Source organism: Delphinapterus leucas, chromosome 7, assembly GCF_059928025.1.
Source record: "Delphinapterus leucas isolate spDelLeu-1000000601 "Yukka" chromosome 7, BTC_Dleu_Yukka2, whole genome shotgun sequence".
Lineage (NCBI taxonomy): Eukaryota > Metazoa > Chordata > Mammalia > Artiodactyla > Monodontidae > Delphinapterus > Delphinapterus leucas.
In genome coordinates this window covers 79,065,194-79,091,322 of record NC_143135.1, presented here as the reverse complement: position 1 = coordinate 79,091,322, position 26,129 = coordinate 79,065,194, and the positions used below count along the sequence as shown (strand labels likewise).

General features: G+C 38.3%; 1 protein-coding gene across 5 annotated transcripts; it reads left to right on the top strand.

Annotated features, from left to right (window-relative positions):
- On the top strand, window positions 1-24,790 carry MMP1 (matrix metallopeptidase 1). 5 transcript variants are annotated; one of them, XM_022560537.3, is made up of 13 exons: window positions 1-181; window positions 629-873; window positions 967-1,115; window positions 1,357-1,482; window positions 2,210-2,365; window positions 2,500-2,617; window positions 4,695-4,828; window positions 6,319-6,481; window positions 7,012-7,115; window positions 12,371-12,527; window positions 13,215-13,317; window positions 14,810-14,859; window positions 24,724-24,790. In XM_022560537.3, exons 1-13 carry the CDS (start codon window positions 74-76, stop codon window positions 24,773-24,775), a joined length of 1,665 nt encoding a protein of 554 aa, XP_022416245.1. In that variant the 5' UTR covers window positions 1-73; the 3' UTR covers window positions 24,776-24,790. The 5 variants fall into 5 exon arrangements, with proteins under 5 accessions (XP_022416245.1, XP_022416247.1, XP_022416246.1 ...); XM_022560540.3 differs by lacking the exon at window positions 24,724-24,790 and adding an exon at window positions 22,299-22,329 and having other exon boundaries at window positions 2-181; XM_022560539.3 differs by lacking the exons at window positions 14,810-14,859; window positions 24,724-24,790 and adding an exon at window positions 14,629-14,797.
- Window positions 24,791-26,129: the final 1,339 nt, after the last annotated feature.

Here is a 26,129-nt window from a genome sequence, read left to right as displayed (position 1 = left end):
GTTGAGACATTGGAGCAGCAGAGAGGTGAGAGCCATCAGATCCCTTAAGCTGAGAAGGAAGACAGAGGCCAGCATGCCCAGACTGCCTTTGCTGCTGCTGCTGCTTCTCTGGGGCGTGGGGTCTCACAGCTTCCCAACAGCGACTTCAGAAACACAAGAGCAAGATGTGGAGACAGTGCAGGTAAATGCTGAATTTCACATGCCCAAAATGCAAAAGCCTTTATTTACATTTTTCCACAGTATAACAGAGTAACAACAGTATAATAGAATTTATTTAAGGATGGATTCCCTACAAAGATAAATTTTTGTCAGAAAGGGCACTATCCCCAAAAATGTATCTATCCATGCATAGGCTCTCCTTTTCCAGTTAGAAATGATAGGGAACTAAAGGAACAATATGCAAATTTGTCTCTACAAATTATAATTCTGACTTCATAATAACTAATGGTAGGGAAATTTCTACTCCAAAATTACAGTTTCCACCAATAATAAGAATAATAAGGACCATGCAATCTAAACACAATTTTAAAAGTAGTTATGTGTTTCAGCTATAACTTTATACTGTCAATATTTAGAAAAATTAGAAAGATTTCCCATCCAGTGTTTCAATAATTTTATCTTTCATCAGAAATACCTGGAAAACTACTACAACCTGAAGAGTGATGCGAAGCAAGTTGAAAGACAGAGAAACAGTGACCCAGTAGTTGAAAAACTAAAGCAAATGCAAAAGTTCTTTGGGCTGAAGGTGACGGGGAAACCAGATGCTGAAACCCTGAATGTGATGAAGCAGCCCAGATGTGGTGTGCCTGACATGGCTCAGTTTGTTCTCACTCAGGGGAACCCGCAGTGGGAAGACACACACCTGACCTACAGGTAATTAGACTGAGCACCAGAGTGGGAATGCTATTTCCCATCAGAGCCATCAGAAATGAAATCCAATGTGTCTGTATTTTATTTCATTTGAAGGATTGAAAACTACACACCAGATCTGTCAAGAGCAGCTGTGGACCATGCCATTGAGAAAGCCTTTCAACTCTGGAGCAGTATCTCACCCTTGACCTTCACCAAGGTCTCTGAGGGTCAAGCAGACATAATGATATCCTTCGTCAGGGGAGGTAAGCTCTTCTTGTAGCATGAAAGTATTCTCACCTTAACTTCCCCCTGCCTTTGAATCTCTTCAGCTTTGCAACTAGATCTCCTTGTTTGAGAAAAGCGTTTATTTTACGGACTTAAGAATGAAAACTATATTGCATTTGCTGCAAATCTGTTGGCCTCTTAGCAAAGCTAATGCTTACTCTCCTGGGTTAGCCTAAATAAGAACCAAGAGGAACTTTTGTTGAATTTTGTTTCTTGCAGATCATCATGACAATTCTCCCTTTGACGGACCGGGTGGAAACCTCGCTCATGCTTTTCAACCAGGCCCACGTATCGGCGGGGATGTCCATTTTGATGAAGATGAAAGGTGGACCAACAATTTCAGAGGTAAGTCAGCTCATCTTGCCTCTCTCAACCCTTCTCCCCCCACCCACCTTCTTGGTTCATTGTAATATTGGTTGACTTAACTGAAAGAATGCATTAAAAAAGTATGCATTTTTCTGCTACCACTTAGAAAATTAATGGTGCATTTAGAAAATGTAAGAGAAGAATTATTTCTGTTAGTAAGAACATCTTATTGGCTACAAATAGGCTACTCTGAAATTTCTAGTAAGTAAATGTTGAAAATCTTAATGTTTTCCTTGTGGGCATCTACATAGAATCTTTTTTATTGGAAGAAGACACCAAAGTGTAATAATGTTAGTAAGATATGTGGAAATCAAGAGAAGAGAGGCTGTATATATCTTCCAAAATTTCCAGCATTAAGCATGTATCAATCTGTAAATAGGAAAAAATTGTGTTAATAGAAGACTATTTCTTCTCTGTGAAATAATATGTGCCATCTAGCCACTGACAAGACTGACTAATCTGTGCTAGACTCTTGGTTGGCTGAATTTGCTTTTTAATTGTAATCATAGAGTTTAGGCTTTAACTGGTCTCTTCACTATTAATAAATGCATTCTTCTTACCTTCAGAAACTTATTTTATACATTTCAAAAAGCTATTGAGAAAATAAGAACATTAATCCTTTAGAGTTATAGATTACTTCTTAATTAAATGTCTCAAAACTGAAAATATTTCAAATAATTGCAAATGGGTTTATTATCCATTTTAGATTATAACTTGTATCGTGTGGCAGCTCATGAATTGGGCCATTCCCTTGGACTTGCTCATTCTACTGACATTGGGGCTTTGATGTACCCCAACTACATCTTCAGTGGTGATGTTCAGCTATCTCAGGATGACATCAGTGGGATCCAGGCCATCTATGGTGAGTATAAAGAAAAACATTATAGACAAGGGGTCATTAGAACAGCCATTGGCTTTATCCTTTAAGAAGTTTTCATTGGTTATGTAGTTTTCCAAAGCCAGGTGGAACTAACTCCAGATGTCTTGTTCCTTTAGGACCTTCCCAAAATCCCACTCAGCCAACTGGCCCGCAAACCCCACAAGTGTGTGATAGTAAGCTAACTTTTGATGCTATAACTACAGTCCGGGGAGAAGTGATGTTCTTTAAAGACAGGTAAGACATCAATTCTTCTTTGTGTTATGTATGTGTAATAACAGGACTCACTGCTATGGGTACATATGGGCCACTACTATGCTTCACACATTGTTTATCTTACATTTGTTTACATACATTATTATAATTATAGTTGAGTGTAAACAATTGCTTGCTCTTGCACAACATAATGAACTTATAACAACCTTTTCCCCAGCATGTATTCTGTCATTTGATTCTCACAAAAATGACCATTGAAGTAGAAAATCAGTAAATATAATTCCATTTTACAGATCAGTAAAGTAAAGCAGAGAGAAGGAAAGAGATCCTTCAGGGCACAGAGTTCCTTGGCAACAAAGCGGTAATTGGTCTTCTGACCTCTACTCCAGGCCTCTTCTCATTTTTGTCACTCTTTAGAATGATAAGTGTGTCAGTATTTTATTAGGAGAAATCAGTCCTTTTCATAGCACCATCATGCTGAGAGGGATTGTGTAGACCCCTTTTAAGTATCATCCTGGAAAAGACAGCCCTTCCAAAGCCTGTGGTCATAATAGGACTCTGTCCCCACCCCTTTACCCTGGGAGGGGGCAAAGAAAGATAGGAGCCAATGCAGGGAGAATCCCCAGGAATCCATGAGGACCCTGTCTGTTGGGGGTCAGGGGATAATGGGCAGTCACAATGTGCTTCCCTCCTCAGAGGAGGGTCCTAGAACTCCCTCAGCAGCATGTGGCCTCAGGAAGGCTAAGGTCCCCTCACACACAAGGAATAGGCCTGCTCTGCAAACAGTTCTGATTCCTAAAGGACAAGGCAAGATAATAATACAGTCATTTTCTGAATAATACAGTCTGCCGCACATAGAAAGTAGGGATGCTCTAAAAGGCTCGCTTCTCCTCACCTCTCTTCTTGGAGTGTCACTGGAACTGTTTTACCACTTTGTGATCATATCTACCCCAGAAGGCAGTGTATTGGCTCCTAATGCTTCCCATCCTGTGCTTTACTATTTCTGAGTATAAAAGATAAGGATGGATATAAACCATACAGGGTGTGGCTCAATGCTGGGGAGTGCTAGGAAAGACTTGGTTTTAAAGGAAATCTCTCAATATAGCAGGATGTGCTTATCAAAGCAAGTATTTGAAGGATGACTCCAAAGAACAGGAAAAAGCCTAAGATTTGCAAGAACTGAAAGGACACTGAGATCATTTAAATGTCACCAGGTCATGAAGCCACAGAAGGTTAAGTCTAGAAACAGTAATAGTAACTGACTTGCCCAGGGTCTCACAGCCAGGCAGAGGCAGGACTGGATCGAGAAGTCAGATTTGACTTCCAAGGCCAGAGTCTTCCCTGTGGCCTGGAATTGGGAAAACTCTTCTGTCGGCCCATGTGACAGTCTATGCTTTGCCGTTACCCCAGTCAACTTTGTAAACCACCAACCAAAGGAGGACAAAGGGAGTGGCTGCTAGATCTGAGTTTAAAGTTAACCTTTGCCACTTAACAGTTGCATGGCCTTGGACACCTCCCTTCACCTCCCTGACCTCAACTGCTAATCTGTGAGATGAAAGCAATGTTCTCTTGTAGGATACTTGTGAGGTAGGGCATGATGTAGGTAAAGTGTGCACTAAATGTAGGATGTTAGTGCTGTGTCCTAGGCCCTGGTGTGCTTGCCAAAGATGATGGTTACATTTTGAGAATTTTGCAAGCTGGTTGTTAAACAGCATTATTAAAAGTTAAATTATACAACTTACAATTGTATTTAAACCAAAGGTAATAAAAGTAATCAGAATTCATCCCTTTGTAATTGTTTTGCTGCATTTTACTATTTATTTATGTTCCTGAGGCAGTTTATGCCTAATGTATCCGTATAGTGGAAACACTATACAGTGGTGCACCACCGCAAATCTCTTGATTTGCAGTGGTTGTAATATTTCCACCATGAAAATAAGCAAATGCTACAAACCAGGACTCCTCCCCAGCCCCATCGTGGAGAGCCAGATGTTAAACATTTATGAGCACACTGCTAGTGCCAGCAATAGAAGGACCTGAATGACAGCCAGAGCTTGCTATGGATTAGATAAAAACGTTTTTCCTCCTTTCAAATCAGGTTCTACATGCGCACAAATCCCTTCTACCCAGAAGCTGAGCTCAATTTCATTTCTCTTTTCTGGCCCCATCTGCCAAATGGACTTCAGGCTGCTTATGAGGTTGCCGATAGAGATGAAGTTCGGTTTTTCAAAGGTAATGTTTCCAATTATCTTTCAGTTTTTATGCATTAAAGTTTCTTCTGCTTTTGGGCTGATATATGAGACTACTAGCTACTTTATTTCCATAGACTTAGGAAAATCTAGCAAATCAATGGGAGTCTATCACTTTAGTTAAGAATTGCATGGTGCATGTCTGAATAAATTTAAGTGAATAGCATATGACTGGAGATATATATTTTATGGCCTGTTCGTGAATGTGGACTTATGTAGGTGTTTTCTGTGCAAACTGTTTATGTATTTTAAACCCTCTCCACATTCTTGGGGTGCTCAGCAGTAAAACTGGGAAGATGGAGCAGAAACATTTGAGTTGGATGGTTTCCTAGAGCCTATTTTATACTAATAACTCTCCTGAGAGAGGAGGCCCCACAGGGCAGCCAGATGGGGGTGCTGCATCCTTGATGTCAGAGTATGGTCTTCAGACCAGCAGCACTGACACTGTCCTGGGGTCTGTTAGAAATTCAGAATCTCACTTAACCATAATACTGACAAAGTTCGTCCATATTGTCAGATCCTATTCCAGACCTTCTCGAAGTTTAACAAGATTGCCAGGCAATTCGTACGTACATTAAAGTGTGAGAAGTCCTGAACTACCATGAATAGAATGGGGTAAACTTCTTTGATTCTACCAGAATGAAACATGCTCCAGTGATCAGCTCCTGACTTTGAAGACACTATGCCAAACATCAGTATTTCTCCAAATGTATGTTTGGCATAGTGCAGACAAACATTAAGACACCTGACCCAGTCACACACTCAAGGCAAAGAACTCAATACAGTTCAGATGGACAAAAAACTTTGAAACGGGCTTTCTAGCCCTTATATAATGAAATTAAATGGGATTTTATATACACAAAGTTTCAGACTGGTTTTTCCTGAGAGATAAATAAGGATACTTGAGCGAAAAGTACAAGCCTGGCTACAAGACGTAAGACCAGTTTTATATGACATGGAATTTACTAAGTCTAAATATGCAGAATCTGGACACAGCCTAAATTCAAGCATTTGGAACTGTAGTCAGGTGCAATGATTTCTACCCTGGGTTGCTAGTCATTACAGATTGTGAGTCATTACAACACTCTGGCCTTTAGGATACCCTTGGTGTGAACTTCCACAACCCATGGGCAACCTGGAGAAGTGAGGTTTCTATCACTGAGGTGGCACGATGAACTCTGTAGTCATTTGAACATCTGGCTTTGGAATGAAGCCCCCAACTCCACAAACCAGTCATTCTCAAAGCTTGCTACAGGTTAGACTTGTCTAGGAAATTAAAGAAAAATACTGATTTACTTGGTATGGTGTAGGATACCAACATCGGCATTAAAAAAAAAATAAACCTCCCTAGATGATTCTAATGTGCAGTCAGGATACTCTTCTAGCACACGAGACTAAGCATTTAGCTGGAAATCCACTTACTGTCTACTGGTGCCCTGGGCAAGTGTTTTCATTCTGTTTCTTGATTTGCAGGTAATAAGTACTGGGCTGTCAAGGGGCAAAATGTGTTATACGGATACCCCAAGGACATCTACAGATCCTTTGGTTTCCCGAGGACTGTGAAGAACATCGACGCTGCTGTTTCTGATGAAGATACTGGGAAAACGTACTTCTTTGTTGCTAACAAATGCTGGAGGTAAAGACTGGTTACAGAAAATGGTAGGGTATCTATTCTTTCTACATAGAGAGAAGTTACTAAATTGAAACATATAAAAATGAGTCTCATAGTGTCTTGGCTAAGCTGCCTTTTCTGGGAATGGCTGTAGCTTGTCCAGCTTCCAAGTTGGTTGACCAATAATCATCACGCAATTCCTGTCCCAGAGATCCAGGGAGAATGTGGACCTGAATTTGAAAAAGAAGATGTGAAAAGGAGGGCATTCATCTTCATAGAGCTGCTGTAGCCAACAGGGACTTATCTTTCACTGCATTTGACATTAATAGCACCTACTGGAGAAGTAGAATTAGATGTTGGAGTTCAGAGGGAACTTATAAATCTTCTAGACCACCCAACATCCTACCTCACATCGTTCCACCTCCTATTTTTACACATGACCTATGGAATTAAAAGGTCTTATTACATTCTTGCTGGTGGATTCCCTGTAATGGTTTTGTGAAGGCTACACATGTAACAAATAGTTCTGACACTTCTAATTATTTTTTTACCAGGTATGATGAATATAAACAATCCATGGATGCAGGTTATCCCAAAATGATAGCAGAAGATTTTCCTGGAATTGGCAACAAAGTTGATGCTGTTTTCCAGAAAGACGGTAAGTGAATATATACATATTTCCTCTATTTTGTTGCCACGGAATAGCATCAGTATTGTTATTTGGAACAGAAAATACCAAAAATATTTATTCTCACAAATGACTTGGATTTTTGAAGAATTAAAGTTAAACCTAGCAATCATTTGTATAAGGTAATGTCTCTTTTGTTTTATTTCTAGGATTTTTCTATTTCTTCCATGGAACAAGGCAATACAAATTTGATACCAAAACTAAGAGAATTTTGACTCTCCAAAAAGCTAATAGCTGGTTCAACTGCAGAAAAAATTGACCACCTGTTAAAAAGTTAAACAGAAAAATATATTTCATGAGTCCAAGGAAGGTGCTTTCCTGAAGAGATATATATTTAAATAAAATACAGAGTTACGAAGTATAATCTTATTTATACCCCATTCTGCATAATTTTTATGACTTAGAATGTAATGTTTTATGTACTGCTATAATTTAGCTCCACAAATGAGGTCAAATTCATGGCTCCACAGTTCAATTCTCTGCAGATGTGGAAGGAAGGGATAGGCAGTCACATTTGGATAGTCCTGGCCAGTGGATTGTGCCCAGAAGTGACCAATATCACTTCCAGATGGAATCATTGGATTGCTGGTGCAAACTTCTCCAGCGTTATGATGATTGTAAAAGCACATCTTGAGAGAATTTCCACAAGGTTGAAGAAGCCTGAATTCCTGGGCCAACACTCTGAACAGTTACCCTAAACCTCAGTAGATTTTGCTTAAGAAATAAACTTTCATTGTGTTAAGCCACTAAGATTTTAGATTTTGTTAAAGCTGTGTAACCCAGTTTTTCCAGACAAACATTATCTAGTTTATCATGCCTAATTTGGGAGGATGTTAATGGAGGTAGGAGTCCTGTAGGTAGCTTCCAAGCCCTATGAGTTTTCTGAGTAGCTCAGAGAGTGCTCAGAGTGTTTGCAGACTTTCCAAATACACAGAGAGTCTTGAGAATATTTTGAGTTATTCATGATTCTGAGGCAGGCAGTTCTCAACTCAAGAATTTGGACAGCAGTGTAACCTTCCCTTTGGACAAATCTCTCTCTCCATTAAACATTTTTATATTAAAGTATAACATAAATGCAGAAAAGCACACATATCATAAATGTTCATGTCAATGAGTTATCACAAAATTAACAACCCCACGTAATTCTCACCCAGCTCAGTAAACAAAACATTACCAGTGTCAGGGAGGGGGAAATATCTCCCTTACCCGTCTTGAGTGCTTGTGGCTGAACTAATAATAAAGTTGACACAAGACAGATTAACAGAAGAAAAAGAAAGTTAATTTAATTCATGCACATGGAGGTATCATAGAAATGAAACCTAAGGATTGGCTAAAGCAGGCAGCTTTTATACTTTTTAGATAAAGAAACAATAAATTTGTGAGGAATTGAGAAGACGAAGAAATTTAATTGGTGAAGAATCTAAAGAGAGTTTGGGCTTGGGGTAGTAAACTAAAACAGTAACAAGGTTTGTATATTCAGTCCTGCATCCCTACCTCTGGAGATAAGGATGTCCTACTACCACCAGACGCAGGGATGCCACTGCTGTCAATCTGATCCCCCCATAAGTACTGATATGACAGCTGTTTATGATGAGGGCTCTCAAAAAAGTCTTCCTTTCAAATTACCAATTTATAGGATCCAACATCTGGCCATTGATGTGTAGGATCTTATATTCATTTCAAATACTGAGTCAAACCAATAAGCCTTTTTTGTGGCTTAACCAAAGATGCAAGAGACATCTCACAAGAGAGTATGTATCCCTCACATGATCCCATCACTGCTCAACTCTTTCTTAGCTTAGTTCTTCAGAATAAGAGTCTGAAACAGGAATTTTTTGGTGTTATCATTGTGGGAGGAGTGCTCTCAGGAGAAGAGGAGTGGGGGACATAGTTCAGAACAGGGAAAAAGCTAAAGAATGTGATCTCAGACAGAGCTTGCTTTGATCTTATGAACAAGGAGCTCTGGAGCAAAAACTGAATTACAGTGAGTCCTACCTTGAGGCAAAGGAACTACACTTTTGCACCTCTGTGTCAATCAGTTATCAGTTGAGGTCTGTTTTGGGGAGAGGAGCATTGCTCCCAGGCAAGATGATCCCATTTGGCAAAGTAACAGGGGACAACTGGAAGTTGTTGCAGTCAACACTTGCAGTATCCATGAGGATGCCGAGGGGGATCTGGGGACAGTACCAACAGCATTCTCTATATATTCTCTATCTCCCAGAATAACCACTATGCTGACCTCTAATACCTTAGATTATATTCACCTATTTTTTAACTAAATTAGAACAACTGTGTATTATTTTGTATCTACCTTATTGTGTTGAACATTATTTATCCACTGGTAATGGGCTTTGTGTTGTTACCATTTGGGGGCTTTTATAAATAATGTTGCACATATGTAGGCATTTCTGTTGATTATATACTGAAGAGTGCAATTGCTGAGTCATAGAGATTATCAGACACTCTTCAGATTCTTCCTTGGCCTCATCTTTCTTTTATCCCTGACACAGCAGTGGTGACTGGCTTTGTACAGGTTCTAAACCAGCTTCTAAACTAGTAGCTATTCTCGTTGGGTCTGTGCAGTGTGTTTCTTGCTTCCTTCTCTAGGTTTTTCCATCTTTTCTGTTGATGTTCCATCCAGCTCTGTTATGGAACTCATTCAGAGCTCATGCACATACAATCTAGAAGTGAGAAGAGTAATAGTTTGTGGGACAAATATTTTACCAATGTGAGAGTAATGGATGAATAAATGCATTTCCCTTTCTTTCTTCAGAAGGGTGTTTCTAAGACACATTTCCAGTAGTCCCTCAGACAGTCCCATATCGTACAACACATTTCTCATATCTGTATCCAGTTGACAATTCATCTGTGTATTGTCTCTCCTGCTTTCCCTGCTTTACTCTCCATGTCTCTCAATCCAGCTCCCTGGATTACACTTAAATTTTGTCTCAGGCTCTGCTTTCTAGGAATGCTAGATTAAGATAACTTGTGCTGAAATGTGGTAGTGATAACGCTTGGTATGTAGTGGCATCACAGTTACTAAGACTTTCATCTGTGGTTGGTTGTGAAAAGATGATGAATGGTGAGGTGTTGGGTTATCAGGTGTCTGGGACACTTCAACAGTATGAGAGGGAGGGTAATTTTAGGAAATGTGGAGTGAGCTGGTTAACTGCCCCGGAAATTTGACAAAGAAAGTAATAGGCTTAGAGAAGCCAAATATCAACTCAAGACATACTGTGAAAGCTAACAGACTTTAATGGCAACATTTAAGAAAATCCTCATCTATTGTAGACTATGCCAAAAATCAATCCCAGATCTAACTGCAAAATTGGACACTTTCTAGCTGGAATAATGGGTAAACTAACCTGAAAATCTTGAACACCTAAATTTCTCTGAAAGCTCCACATGGGTAGAAGTATCAATAATATCTCCCTCTTGACAGAGGGGGACAACTTACCCTTGCGTAGAGAATCAACAAAGACCATATGTGACTCAGCATCTCACAAGATAATGCGCGTCCTCCTCCCAAATTGTCTCCCTCACCCCTCATCGTTTTCAGGCAAATGACTAAAGTCAGGTCTCAGTTTAGCTCAAATCCTAGCTATAGCAGGAAATCACTAACACACCAAACTTGTTGTGGAGTGATTTGAGAGGAGAGTTTGGAGATTTCCCTTACTTTCTATAAGCCCAGATGTGCTGAAAAGTATTTTTTATTAAATATAGTTGATGTACAATATTATGTTAGTTTCAAATGTACTATATAGTAATTTGCATACATTATGAAGTGATCACTATAATAAGTCTAGCCATCTGTCCCCATGTAAAGTTATTACAATACTATTGACCATATTTCTTATGCTGTATAATACATCCCTGTAGCTTATGTATTTTATATCTGAAAATTTGTACCTCTTAATCTTCTTCACCTATTTCACCCCTTCCCACCCCTCTCTCCTCTGACAACCACCTGTTTGTACTCTGTATCTATGAGTCTGTTTTCATTTTGTTATGCTTGTTTATTTCATTTTTTTTAGATTCCACATATAGTGAGATCAAATAGTATTTATCATTCTCTGTTTGACTTATTTCACTTAGCCATAATACCCTTTAGATGCATCCACATTGTGGCAAATGGTAATATTTCCCTTTTTTATGACTAATATTTCATTACATTTATATACCAGATCTTCTTTATAAATACATCTATTAATGGACACTTAAGTTGCTTCCATTACTTTCCTATTGTACATAATGCTACAATAAACATTGGTGTACATATACCTTTTTGAGTTTGTGTTTTTTCTTTCTTCAGGCAAATACCTAGAAGTGAAATTGCTGTTCTACTTCACTATCACATATGACAGTTCAATTTTTAATTTTTAAGGAACCCCCATGCTGTTTTCCATAGTGGTTACACAAATTTACACTCCTACCAACAGGGCATGAGGGTTGTCTTTTCTCCATATCCTTGTTATTTATTGTCTCCTGGATGACAGCCATTCTGACAGGTGTGAGTAGTATCTACATGAGGTTTTGATTTACTTGACCCTAATGATTAGTGCTATTGAACATATTTTCATGTGTCTGTGGGCCATCTGCATGTCTTCTCTAGAAAAATGTATATTCAGGTCCTCTGACAATTTTTAAATTAGGTTGCTTGTTTGTTTGTTTGTTTGTTTGTTTATGTTGAGTTATATGACTTCTTTTTAGTTTTTGGATATTAATTCTTTATCGGATATATCATTTGCAAATATATTCTCCCATTCAGTTGGCTGTCTTTTCATTTTGTTAATAGTTTCTTCCCTGTGCAAAAGCTTTTTATTTTGTTGTAGTTCCATTTGTTTATTTTTGTTATTATTTTCCTTGCTGAGAAGACAGTCAAAAGAGTATTGCTAAGATCACTGTCAAAGAGCATATTATGTTTTCTTCTATAAGCTTAATGGTTTCAGGTTTTACATTAGAGAGTTTAATCCATTTTGTGTTTATTTTTGTATATGGTGTGAGAAAGTAGTCTAATTTGATTCTTGTGCATTTAGCTGTCCAGTTTTCCCAATACCATTTTTTGAAAAGACTGTTTCCTTCATTGTATATTCTTGCCTCCTTTGCTGTAGATTAATTGATTGAAATTAAAACCAAGACTTCCTGTTTTCCACAACAGTGTCCTAAATGCATTTCTAAAACTAAAAGTCTTCACTGAAATTTTCTTGGGCTTCTTTTTTTGATAGGCAATAAGTTCTGGGCTGTCAGAGGAATTGAGGGGCAAGCAGGTTATCTAAGAGGCATCCACACCTTGGGTTTTCCTCCAACCATAAGGGAAACTGAAGCTGTTTCTGGTAAAGAAAAGAAGAAAACATACTTCTTTGTAGAGGACAAATACTGGAGGTAAGAAGCAATAGGAATGACTTTGTATGGAGCCTAATTAGGAAAATTATTTTCTTTCTTTAAGGATATCCCCCACTCCCACAATCAAACTTCCTCTAACTTCAAACTTTCTGATTGTGAGGAAAACAACTTGTAATTATTCAACTTCCCAGATATAACAAAGGACTCTCATAACGGCTCATCCCTGGGTTATATGTCCAGACACCAAAAGACATCAGGAGAGACAAACTGAGGTCCAGACAATGAGCCACCATAGGAAACCCAGGTGTATCAGGCTATAGAGACAAGGTCTACAGGGCAAGTGTGATAAAGAACCAAAAGCTTATTTTAGCCAAATGATTTAATTCACTTTGCATCTTATTTGTATATAGTTCTCATGCATTCAAAGCAGAAAGGCACTTGGGCTCTCTGTGTCTAGGCTTAGAAGATTAACCTCAGACATATGTATGGAACCTCTGTAGAAGAGCATGATGTCCTTGTATCTGGAGAAAATATTGATTTATGTGCTAAGCTTTTAAGTTTAAGAAAGTCACATATTTGTATAGTTATAAAAATGTTTAACACTTCCTTATACCACTTGAGAATTTTATCCAGGATTTCACACTGGAACATTAACATGATATCATACTGTTGCATGTAATGGGGGCTCTACATAATGCTGAATTGTATTTTTTTTACTTGGTACAGATTTGATGAAAATAGCCAGTCCATGGAGCAAGGTTTCCCCAGAATAATAGCTGATGACTTTTCAGGAGTTGAGCTGAAGATTGATGCTGTGTACAGGCATTTGGTAAGGGGACACTCATTGCATTGCCAGTGGGGACACTTTGGGGCATTTTATGGTATCAAAATGAAGAGGAGACACAAACCAATTTTTAAATTGTTCAAGCTTATAACCTTTTTACTCTAAACTCTAGAAAATTTTCATTTTCCAATTTATGCTAATTGGGCTTAAATTTTTTTCTTGAATAATTTCCAAGTCTGTTTCATACTTGCACATAAAATCAAAAGATGCTTCTTCACATCATAGCCATTTCAGGTCACTATTTTGGTATAAAAATACAACCAAGTGAGAGCCAGGTTTACTAATGGCTGGTTGTCTTTCTCCCCTGTCTCCTCCTTGTTGTCCATTCTCTCCTATCCCAAGGAGAGATTAAAAGAGCCTTGTCTGGCTTTCTGTTGCAAGCTGCAATTGTCTACATTAAATAATTCATTTGTAAATAAATGTTAGTCCTGTTATATGCTGAAAAGAGACACAATTTGATTCCTGGTAATGAGCGGATGGGAAAGCAAAACAGGTACCTGCTTTTAAGGAATTCTGGAGGGAGCTGCCAGGGCTTGACATCATAATGTTCATAAGATTGCTGATCTTGTTACTAAGATAACTTGGCCTTAAAGTATGCAAAGCAGGAAATGGACCTCCAGTGCATTTTATTGTCGGCCTGATTTTCTTGGGTCCAATTGCATCTCAAGCTGTGATTAAGTACCTCGTGGGGGGAAAGGGGATTGGGAAGAAAGAGGGGAATAAACGAAGGTTTTAAAATAATCCTGGAATTTTATCTATTTGAAGGTAGTATAATCTAATGTTTTTAGATCACTGGCTTTGGAGTCAAAAGAGTTGGAGTTCTCCCTCCATCTTTTATTAGAGATGTTACCTTTGGAAAATTGCAAAATATTTTTTATATTTAGTTTTGTCTTCATTCATAATACTTCATACTTTTTTTGTACGGGTAGGTGAATAAATCATGTAAAGCACTTAGCACAGTGCTTGGCACAGGACCACTTAATAAATATCACTCATTATTAGCTCACTCTTATTTTGAGTTATGCATGTTGGAAAATTAATTTATTTGAAGAATGCCCCATTATTTTCCTCTTTTAAATTCATAGGACTTTTCTATTTGTTCAGTGGGTCATCACAGTTTGAGTTTGACCCTAATGCCAGGATGGTGACACGTGTATTGGAGAGTAACAGCTGGTTATATTGTTAGGTGAGATATGGGAAAGACAGATTCATTTTAAGTGAACCTAATAATTATGCACATCATTTATTACCACTCAAAATGTTTAATTCTTCCTACATGTGCCATTGCCAAAGAAGATGAGCCTTGCAGACATCATGGTCATACAGCACTTATCTGGACTGCTCCACTTGCTGTCAGATTACATTGAATAGAAGTGAAAAATACTCATGTGCAATAAGCAAGATAATCTACATCCATGAGTGCTTTATTTACTGTTTAATAAAAATTTTGATTTTGGACCTGTTCCTTACTTTCTAGAATAACTCATATTCAATACAACGACCATACTGTGGACAGATGTTCTGCTGGTAAGTGTAGTAGGAACACATATTCCCTGGATGGGGCATATGCTGTCATGTAGTTTCTCCCATCCTCTCCTCCAAGACGACCTTTATTTTCACCTCCCAGATAGTGTAAGTGTTCCTTACACACCTAAGGAAGAAAGAGCTTAATCAGTAGTTGTCCTGTAAGACTGGTTCTGGACAAAATTGGGAAATAGAATTCTAGAATGTTGGTGCTTAGGAACCTAGAAAATCATCTAGTCTGTGTCATCATTTACAGGTGAGGAAAAAAACTTGTTTGGAACCCCGCCCCCTCTCTTTTTTCATATTTATTACTATTTGCAGTTTTATTCCCAGATGGAGGGTCTTCATAGTCTTCTAGTACTTTAACTTTTTAAATTAATCTTTATTAGAGTATAGTTGCTTTACAATGTTGTGTTAGTTTCTACTGTACAGCAAAGTGAATCAGCTATACGTATACATATAGCCCCTCTTTTTTTGGATTTCCTTCCCATATAGGTTACCACGGAGCATTGAGCTATACAATAAGTTCTCATTAGTTATCTATTTTATACATAGTATCAATAGTGTATGTGAGACCCAATCTCCCAATTCTTCCCAACCCCCCCTTTCGTGTCCACACATTTATTCTCTATGTCTATGTCTCTATTTCTCCTTTGCAAATAAGATCATCTACATCATTTTTCTAGATTCCACATATATGTGTTAATATATGATATTTGTTTTTCTCTTTCTGACTTATTTTACTCTGTATGACACTCTCTAGGTCCATCCACATCTCTACAAATGACCCAATTTCTTTCCTTTTTATGGCTGACTAGTATTCCACAGTATATATGTACCACATCTTGTTTATCTATTCCTCTATTGATGGACCTTAAGGTTGCTTCCATGTCCTGGCTATTGTAAATAGTGTTGCAATGAACACTGGGGTGCATGTGTCTTTTTGAATTATGGTTTTCTAAGGGTATGTGCCCAGTAGTGGGATTGCTGGGTCATATGGCAATTACTATTTTTACTTTTTTAAGGAAACCCCATACTGTTCTCCATAGTGGCTGTATCAATTTACATTCCCACCAACAATGCAAGAGGGTTCCCTTTTCTCCACACCCTCTCCAGCATTTATTCTTTCTAGATTTTTTGATGATGGCCATTCTGACCAGTGTGAGGTGATACCTCATTGTAGTTTTGATTTGCATTTCTCTAATAATTAGTAACATTGAGCATCTTTTCATGTGTTTGCTGGCCATCTGTATGTCTTCTTTGCAGAAATGTCTATTTAGGTTTTCTGCCCATTTTTTAATTGGGTTGCTGGTTTTTTGATATTGAACTGCATGAGCTCTTTGTATATTTTGGAGATTAATCCTTTGTCAGTTGCTTCTTTTGCAAATATTTTCTCCCATTCTGAGGGTTGTATTTTCGTCTTGTTTATGGTTTTCTTTGCTGTGCAAAGTTTTTAGTTTTATTAAGTCCCTTTTGTTTATTTTTGTTTTTATTTTCATTACTCTAGGAGGTGGGTCAAAAAAGATCTTGCTGTGATTTATGTCAAAGAGTGTTCTGCCTATGTTTTCATCTAAGAGTTTTATAGTGTCCGGCCTTACATTCAGGTCTTTCATCCATTTTGAGTTTGTTTTTGTGTATGATGTTAGGGAGTGTTCTAATTTCATTCCTTTACATGTAGCTGTCCAGTTTTCCCAGCACCACTTATTGAAGAGTCTTTACTCCATTGTATATTCTTGCCTACTTTTTCATAGATAGGTGACCATAGGTGTGTGGGTTTATCTCTGGGTTTTCTAACCTGTTCCATTGGTCTATATTTCTGTTTTCGTGCCAGTACCATATTGTCTCGATTACTGTAGCTTTATAGTGTAGTCTGAAGTCAGGGAGCTTGATTCATCCAGGTCTGTTTTTCTTTCTCAAAGATTGCTTTGGCTATTTGGGAACTTTTGTGTTTCCATACACATTGTAAAACTTTCTGCTCTAGCTCTGTGAAAAATGTCATTGGTAATTTGTTGGGGATTGCACTGAATCTGTAGATTGTTTTGGGTAGTATAGTCATTTTCACAATATTGATTCTTCCAATCCAAGAACATGGTATATCCATCTGTTTGGGTCATCTTTGATTTATTTCATCAGTGTCTTATAATTCTCTGTACAGGTCTTTTGTCTCCTTAGGTAGGTTTATTCCTAGGTATTTTATTCTTTTTTAGCAATGGTAAACAGCAGTGTTTCTTTCATTTCTGTTTCTGATCTTTCTAATCTCATAGCATTGTGTTCAGAAAAGATGTTTGTTATGATTTCAATTTTATTAAATTTACCAAGGCTGGATTTGTGACCCAAGATGTGATCTATCCTGGAGAATGTTCAATATGCACTTGAGAAGAAAGTGTATCCTGCTGTTTTTGGATGGAATGTCCTATAGATATCAATTAAGTCTATCTGGTCTAATGTGTCATTTAAGGCTTGTGTTTCCTTATTTATTTTCTGTCTGGATGATCTGTCCATTGGTGTAAGTGGAGAGTTAAAGTCCCCCACTATTATTGTCTTACTGTTGATTTCCCATTTTATGATTCTTAGCATTTGTCTTATGTATTGAGGTGTTCCTTTATTGGGTGCATAAATATTTACAGTTGTTATAACTTCTTCTTGGATTGACCCCTTGATCATTATGTAATGTCCTTCCTTGTCTCTTTTAAGAGTCTTTATTTTAAAATCTACCTTGTCTGATATGAATATTGCTACTCCAGCTTTCTTTTGATTTCCATTTGCATGGAATATCTTTTTCCATCCCCTGACTTTCAATCTGTATGTGTCCCTAAGTCTGAAGTGGGTCTGTTTTAGACAGCCTACATACAGGTCTTGTTTTTGTATCCATTCAGCCAGTCTGTGTCTTTTGGTTGGAGCATTTAATCCATTTACATTTAAGGTAAATATCAATATGTATGTTTCTATTACCATTTTCTTAATTGTTTTGGGTTTGTTTTTGTAGGGCTTTTTCTTCTCCTGTGTTTGCCGCCTAGGGAAGTTCCTTCAGCATTTGTTGTAAAGCTGGCTTGGTGCTAGCTTTTGCTTGTCTGTAAAGCTTTTGATTTTTCTGTTGAACCTGAATGAGATTCTTGCTGGGTAGAGTAATCTTGGTTGTAGGTTTTTCCCTTTCATCACTTTAAATATATCCTGCCACTCGCTTCTGGCTTGCAGAGTTTCTGCTAAAAAATCAGCTGATAACTTTATGGGGATTCCCTTGTGTTATTTATTGCTTTTCCCATGCTGCTTTTAATAGGGTTTTTTTGTATTTAATTTTTTTAGTTTGACTAATATGTGTCTTGGCATGTTTCTCCTTGAGTTTATCCTGTATGGGACTCTCTGCACTTCCTGGACTTGGGTGGCTATTTCCTTTTCCATGTTAGGGAAATTTTCAACTATAATCTCTTCAAATATTTTCTCAGACCTTTTCTCTTTCTCTTCTTCTTCTGGGACCCTTACAATTCAAATGTTGTTTAATGTTGTCACAGATATCTTTGAAATGGTCCTCATTTCTTTTCATTCTTTTTTCTTTATTCTGCTCCTTGGCTGTTATTTCCAGCATTCTATTTTCCAGCTCACTTTTCTGTTCTTCTACTTTGGTTATTCTGTTATTTTTTCCTTATAGTGTTTTTTTTATTTCAGTTATTGTGCTGTTTATCTCTGTTTATTTGTTCTTTAGTTTTTCTAGGTACTTCTTTAAAATTTCTTGTATTTTCTTGATCTGTGCTTCCATTCTATTTCCGAGATTTTGGATCATCTTTACTGTCATTACATTGAATTCTTTTTCAGGTAGATTGCCTATTTCCTCTTCATTTATTTGGTCTTGTGGGTTTTTACCTTGCCCCTTTGTCTGTAACCTATTTCTCTGTCTTTTTATTTTGTCTACCTTACTATGTTTGTGGTCTCCTTTCTGCAGGCTTTGGGGTTGCTTTCCCTCTTGCTTCTGCTGTCTGCACCCAGTGGGTGAGGTTAGTCCAGTGGCTTGGGTAGGTTTCCTGGTGGGAGGGACTGGTACCTGCACTCTGGTGAGTGGAGCTGTATCTTGTCCCTCTGATGGGAGGGCCACATCAGATGGTGTGTTTTGGGGTGTCTGTGAACTTAGTACAACTTTAGGCAGCCTGTCTACTAATGGGTGGGTTTGCGTTCCTGTCTTGCTTGTTGTTTGGCATGGGGCATTCAGCACTGGAGCCTGCAGGCAGTTGGGCGGACCCAGGTCTTGGAGTTGAGATGGAGACTTCAGAGAGAGCTCTCACCAATTAATATCCCCCTGGGGTCAGGAATTTTCTGGCAGTCCAGCATCCTGGACTCAGCACTCCCACCCCAGAGGTTCAGGACTGACCCCAGCTGGTGAACCAAGTCCCTGCAAGCCACATGGTGCAGAAAAAAAAAGGGGGGGTGGTGGAACAGACAAACAAAACCCAAGACAGATAGCAAATACAAAAAGAAACAAACAGCGAAAACAACGATTAAAAAAAAGAAAACAAACAAACAGACAGATAAAACCCAAGACAAATAGTAAAAGCAAAACCAAAGAAACAAAAACTAAAAGTAACAAAGAAGCACACATAGAAAAAAAGAAACAAAAACAAAGAAACAAAAAGAGGAAAATCAGAAAAAAAAACCCAAAACATAATCAATTAAAAACAAACTAACAAAAACAAAACACAAAAGTATAATGCATACAAAAAAGGAGAAAACATAAAACAAACACACAAAAATGATTTTTAAAAAGATTTAAAACAAAACAAAGGGAAAAAATCAAAAACAAAGAAAAAATACAAAAAAATGAGAGTAAATAAAAATTTCAAAATTAAAAATATAAAAAATTTTAAATTAATAATAAATTTTTTAATAATATTAATTTAAAAACAATGGAAGAAAGCAAAGCATAAAAAATAATAGTAATAATATTTTCCTGGGGTCTCAGCTGTCAGTGTCCTTGCCCTCATTGTGAGCCACAGTCAACCTCTGCCTCCCCAGAGGCCCTCCAATACCTCTAGGTAGGTCTCTGGACCCACTGTGGGCGCTGTGGGGCAGCTCAGACTCTGATCTGGCCCAACTCCCATGTGTACTTGTCCCCAAAGGCCAAGGCTACTAAAGCTAGACCAGTCTTAGTTGTGGGAACACTCCTTGTCCATTCAGATATTCCATAGACACAGGGTTTACCAAGTCAATTGGGTGATTTAATCTGTGGCTTTTGCAGCTTCACAGAAAGATGTTCATTCCTCTTCCTTAGTCGCCCTTCCCCTGGGACTCAGCTATGGTTTAAGCCCTACCTCTGCATGTGGGCCACCTACAGGGGTCTTCTCCCAAGGCTGCCCTGCAGCACTCAGGTCTGCCTTGGTGAGGACAGGGCACAGAGGTGGCACAGTTGCTGGGGTTGTGGAAGCCCCATGAGCAACAGGTGTGCAGGGGCTGTTGGTGGCCACAGGCATGAGAGATCTGGCCTTAGAGGGAGGTTTTCCTAGTGCCTTCCAACTATCATGAGAGGATCAGCCCTGGCGGTGGCCTTTCTTAGTACCAGGTGGCAGGCATGCAAGGGCCAGCCCTGGTGGGATACTTTCCTAGTGCCTGGCGGCAGGTGCAAGAAGGCCAGCTTCAGTAGGGGCTTTTCCTAGCACCTGGCAGCAGGAACGTGTGTTCCAGCCTCGGCAGGGACCTTTCCTAGTGCCTGGGGAGGCAGGGGCCGGCATGTGGGAAGAGACTGCAATGGCAGCTCCACCCCTTGTGCATCACTCAACAGTGATGCTTTGCTTCTATGGCAAGGGGTTTCCTCCATAAGCATTCCTGGTTGTGCATTTCCTTCCTCCCATCCCCTCAGGCTGTCTCCTCACAGCCACTAGCAGTCATCTCCATGGTTTTGCTCTCCAATCCCCATGTTCCAGCTCCCAGGCCTCATGTGCACTGGCAGACACATGTGAGTGAGACACAGGTCTCACTCTGTCCTGTCTGCCACAGCAGCCATTTCTCCCTCCTCCAGCAGCCTCTGATCTGCTTCTGTCCCAACTGATTTCCCCATTGGTGAGGCAGCTTCCCCGGATACAGGAGCTTCTCCTCTTCCTCAGCTCCCCTCCAGGGGTGCAGGTCCCTTCCCACTTCCTCGCCTCTTCTTTTTCCTTTCTTCTTTCTTTTGTCCTACCCAGTTATGTGAGGACTTTTCCTATCCTTTCTGGCAACCAAGTTCTTCTGCTAGTGTTCAGCTGGTGCTCTGTGAGAATTGTTCCATCTGTAGATGTATTCTTGATGCATCCATGGAGAGAGATTAACTCCACGTCCTCCTACTCCTCCACCATCTTGAAATCCCAGCCCCCTCTTTTTTAAGCCAAATGTTTCTTCAGTGGTGCTCCCTGACTGCTCTAAAGACCAGATTTCTTATATCCTTCTCATTGTCTCATTAAGAAATCTGGTCTCATTCTCTTGTTATCATTTTGTACCTGGCATTTCCTGAGAGATAAGACTTTGTGTGGACATGCCAATGGCATGACAGGCTTATCAACACCAATTTTATGCATTACATCATACCAGGTACACTAAAAATCGTGTTCATTCTTTTATTGATTCACTTAAATGAAAGGCACTGACTTGGGTACAAGGTGTAGGATAGTGAGGAAAACACATTTAACCCAACTTCCTTCAGTTTTGTCTTGTGGGATTAAGAAATCAAACAAAAAGTATACAAATTAATATATAAATTATAAGAATGTTATTAAAGAAATAATGGAGTGGTAAGGGAGAATAATGTTGGTGGGGAGGGAGCTACCTGGTAAAGTTTTGTTGTTAGAATAATTCTCTCTGGGACAATAACAAAAAAACATCTAAATTCAATTAGCCAGGTGGTTGGATAGGAGGATATACATCATTCTAGGAAGAGAAAATGAAAAATAATGTCGAGGTTCATAAGTGGAAAAATCTCGGCATATTCAAGGAAGAGAAAAAGATGGGTGCCTGATTAGGGTGCTGGAGGGTGAATGTAGAATAAGATGATATTAAATAGGTAGGAAAAATCAAATTGTTCAGGGTCTTTCAGCTGTATTAAAGAGTTGTATTTTATTTTAAGTGCATTATGGATTTGTTGAAGGAGTTTTTAAACAAAGAAGCAACACAAGCCAATACATATTTTGAATGACTACTCTAGCTGTAGACAATTGGAAGAAAATGATGTTGAAAGATGGAAGACAAGTTAAAGGACTATTACAGATGACAAGGGAAGTGGAAAGGGTAGGGCGTCTCATGGGAGATTGAGAGATATGACGGAACTTGAGACATTTTAAAATCATTCAGATTTAACAATGAACTAGATAAAGAGTTCTGGGGGGGCAAGAAAGAATATTCAAATAAATAAAAATTATATTTAAGTGGAAAATAAAGAGTTCTGAGGGAAAAGAAAGTGTTAAGAATAACTCCTGGATTTCTATCATAAGCAGCTTCTTGGCTTGACCACAGTTGGGGGAAGACTGGAAGAGAAGCACTTCTGTGGGAGATGGTTAAGAGTGTAGGAGGAATCATCTCATTTTTTGAATTTAAAAACTCCTGTGAGATAACCAAGTAAAGACTTCAATTGTCCATTAGAGAAAGAAGTCTGGAGTCCAAAACAGAGTAAGTAAAACTGTGGGTGGTTGGGCGAATTAGTGAAGTCATGGGAATTGATGAGGCTATATGGAGAGACTGCAGATAGAAAAGAAAACAGTTCAGGACTGAACCCTGTAAAATGATGTGTCCCTCAGGTTAGGCCAAGTTATGCTGTGATCAAGAACAACTCCCACATTTCAGTGGATCAAAACTAAAAGTCCATCATGATATTCTATTGGGATTTCTACACCAAAGTGTCCTCACTTCAAGACCCAGACTCATGAAACAGCCACCACTTTGAGCTCTGTCCTTAACTGTGGCAGAGGGAAAGAGGAATTGGTAAATTTCACACTGACTCCTAAAGCTGTGTGAAGGTATAACAAACATTGTTCTGTCTACATTTCATTGATCAAAGGAAATTTATATTGCCTCCTCTAATGCCAAAGACTGACAAATGATATCCTGTCATATGTCTGGGAGGAGAATCAGAAATATTTAGTGTATAGCACTAGTCATAACCACAAAGGCATTTTTCTCACACAAAAAAGTAACATTTCTTTATTTTACATATTTTACACTAGATTTCTTGCATTGAAAGTACATGGAAATGACCTAAGGTCTAAAAGGGAGGAAATATTATTTATTTAGTGAAAAGTTCTTCTTCCTATTTCATCTCAGCCTCCCAATTCTCTTTTCCAGAGGAAAACAATGCTACTAATTTCTGCTAATTTTGTGTGAATCTTTCCATCTCTTCTATGCACTTATAAGTATGTCTACGAAGTCTTTTCCACCCAAAATGTAACATGCTTTATATCCTATTCTAAACTTCACTTTTTCTCACTTACTATATCTTGGAGATTGTTCTACACCAGTAACAGAAGCTGCCTCATTCTATTAAATAGAGACATAGTAATCTAGGGTATTAATCCATCATTTATTTAACAAACGCTTGTTAGTACACATTTGGGTTTGTTTTCAATATTTTGCTTTTAAAAGCAATAATGTAATTAATAGCCTTTTACATATGTGATTTCATAGGTGTATGTCTGTTGAAAAACTCTAATACTTAAGGTCTAGGCAGAGCAGAAAGAGCTGGAGAAGCAACTCATTCATTCGGTAATATGAAGGTCATGGATGATCCCCAAAATGGCAGCATAGATGGGGAGATTGTGGCAGACATATGACCAAAGTATCCCTTAGGATGATTTTTGTAAAGATTGCCTTAATAAAGGGAACTCATTGGCTCACCAACTAAAAGAAAAGTCTTTGGGCAGTTTTCAGTTTCAATTTACCCAGTTTCTTCTGCTGTTCTTTTGGCTCTGAACTCTGAATGACAGCTTTATCTTTTAGGTTGAATTTCGCTGTGGTGGCCTGATGACTTCAGGCATTACATTCCTTCAATATGTTATCTCTATCTGCCAAATAAGATTTCTCTGCTCTCCTCTGATTGAGCTATCTTTGTTTATGAGCCACACGGAATCAATCTTCCGCACGGAGGAAGAGAGAGCAGGGCTACCACGACTGGCTTAGACCCCCGGAGGGTGGAGGTGTGCTTAATCCCACCTTAATCACACTGCTGCTATTCAGTGGGTAAGGAGAGAATTAACAAAGAGGTAGCAACATCAACATTTTCCACTAAGAATGATTGCGAGATAAGAAGGTGGAAAGTGTGCACTGTCAATTTTGGGAAAGAAAGCACTAATGAAAATGTTTTCTGTTATGTTTCCAGGCTAGATTAATGGTTCTAATGAATTCATTTATTCAGTTGGGGAGGTGGGTAAAGGAGAAAAGGAACTTCAATTTATAGACACTGTACAAGGTGCTTTATGTGTTCAATTCATTTAGTCTTCATAATAATATAGTAAATTGTAATGTCTCTCAATTTCAGAACTTAGAAGGATAAGCTTTCCTTGATCAGGAACTGATGAACAGTCACACCAAGATTCTACTTCAGAACTCTTTGGCTTCAAAGATCTAGTTCTTTCTGAGGTTAGATTAACATATTATAAATCATTATACTCTAGTTAATGTTTTTGCTTTTAAGGGCACAAAAGTTTTTTGAGATTGTTGTCCTCTGAGATTGTAGTTCTCTGATATTGCTACATCATCTCCACCAATGTGTTTCTGATTCTACAGAATACATATGAAAATAACTGAGAAGAGTAAGCACTAAAAGCAAACGAGATTCTGACTCAGAATCTTTGACACTGATTCAAGATTTTTCCTCAGAACTGATGGAGAAGTATTGGCTTCATGGCATTTTCTTTTTTTTGACAGGTTCGGAGATGTTAGACTCAGCAATATCAAGTGGAGTCCTTTGGATTCCTAAAGACAAGAGAACTCTGACGCTTACAATTCTATTCCCTCAACACTATGTGTCCTTTTCAGACTTGTTTCTTCATCAGTGTTCCCTGGTTTAGATACAGCACTAACCTTATATATTCATCTTGAAGGCTCAGTCTACTTTGATTTCTTATTTTGCTCACAAGCCACATTCTCTCAGTTGCCATATCCTGTGAACTCTGCCTGAGCTACATCTGGAGAGACACAATAAAGGGCTTCAGCAGGAGAGTGGCAGAGTGGACAGGAGGAGATACACATGACAGATGTTACTCAATCTTTGTAAATTTCCAACTACATGTCTGTGCTCGTGTTGCCCCTACTCTGACCAATCTTCACCTGGACACTTTCCACCCTGTCCATGATACCTTCTCACATAAAATTAACTTCTGGCACAAATTTGGTAAGTCTTGGAATCAGTTATGGCATGACCAATTTCTTAGAGCAAGAAACCATTTCAGATGCAGGTGCTAATTAGATTACGTCCAGTGGACAAAATACAGCTCCAAAAGGGTTATAAAGTCAAGACCAGTCATAATCTAGTCGAGCAAATGAAGTTTAAAGATTAGTCAGTGGAGAAGCCTGAGGCTATCTTGAACTTTGTCCTCCTTAAGTCTTGATCTCTTTATCTGGATGCAGACTATATATAAATATATACTAAAACTATGAAACTTTACTAGGATGGATTTTGGTGTTGATCATTCTCTTATTTTTTCTCTTGGATATGGCATATGTATCCCAGCTGTGGATTCAAGTCTTTTATTTTTGGTAAGTTATCTTGAGTTGTATTTTTAAATATTTTCATGGTTACATTGTTTTGGTTTTCTTGGTCCATGACACTGATTTGCTTGTCTTCCATATTCATTCTTTTCTCTCTTGCCTTTTTAAACTATATCAGTACTCAAAAAACTAATTTTGGAACAATCAAACACAATTAAGTTTTGAAAAAAAGAGTGACTCAAGAATCTTTATAACTAGACAAACTGCACTTCAACATAAAAGCAACAATTTTGAACATATAAAAATTCAAGGAATATAGTTTTTGAGTTCTTTTTAACTTCAGCCCTCCTTTGATGAATGGAGAAACTACAGCAAAAGGATTGATTATGAGAATTGAATCCATTGTCCCCGAAAATAAGATCAAAATGAATGTGAGGATTATGGTAAATATTATAATGTAAATGTTAAAAATTGGACAATATGGAAATTATATATCCAACAAAAGTGGGGAGGTGAGAGGGAGAGCAGTAAGAGGTGGAATAAGTATGCTGATTTCTTTTTATCATAAGATGGATAGCAATATTATTTAAAGCTGATAAAGTAATAGAGATATAAGGATATCT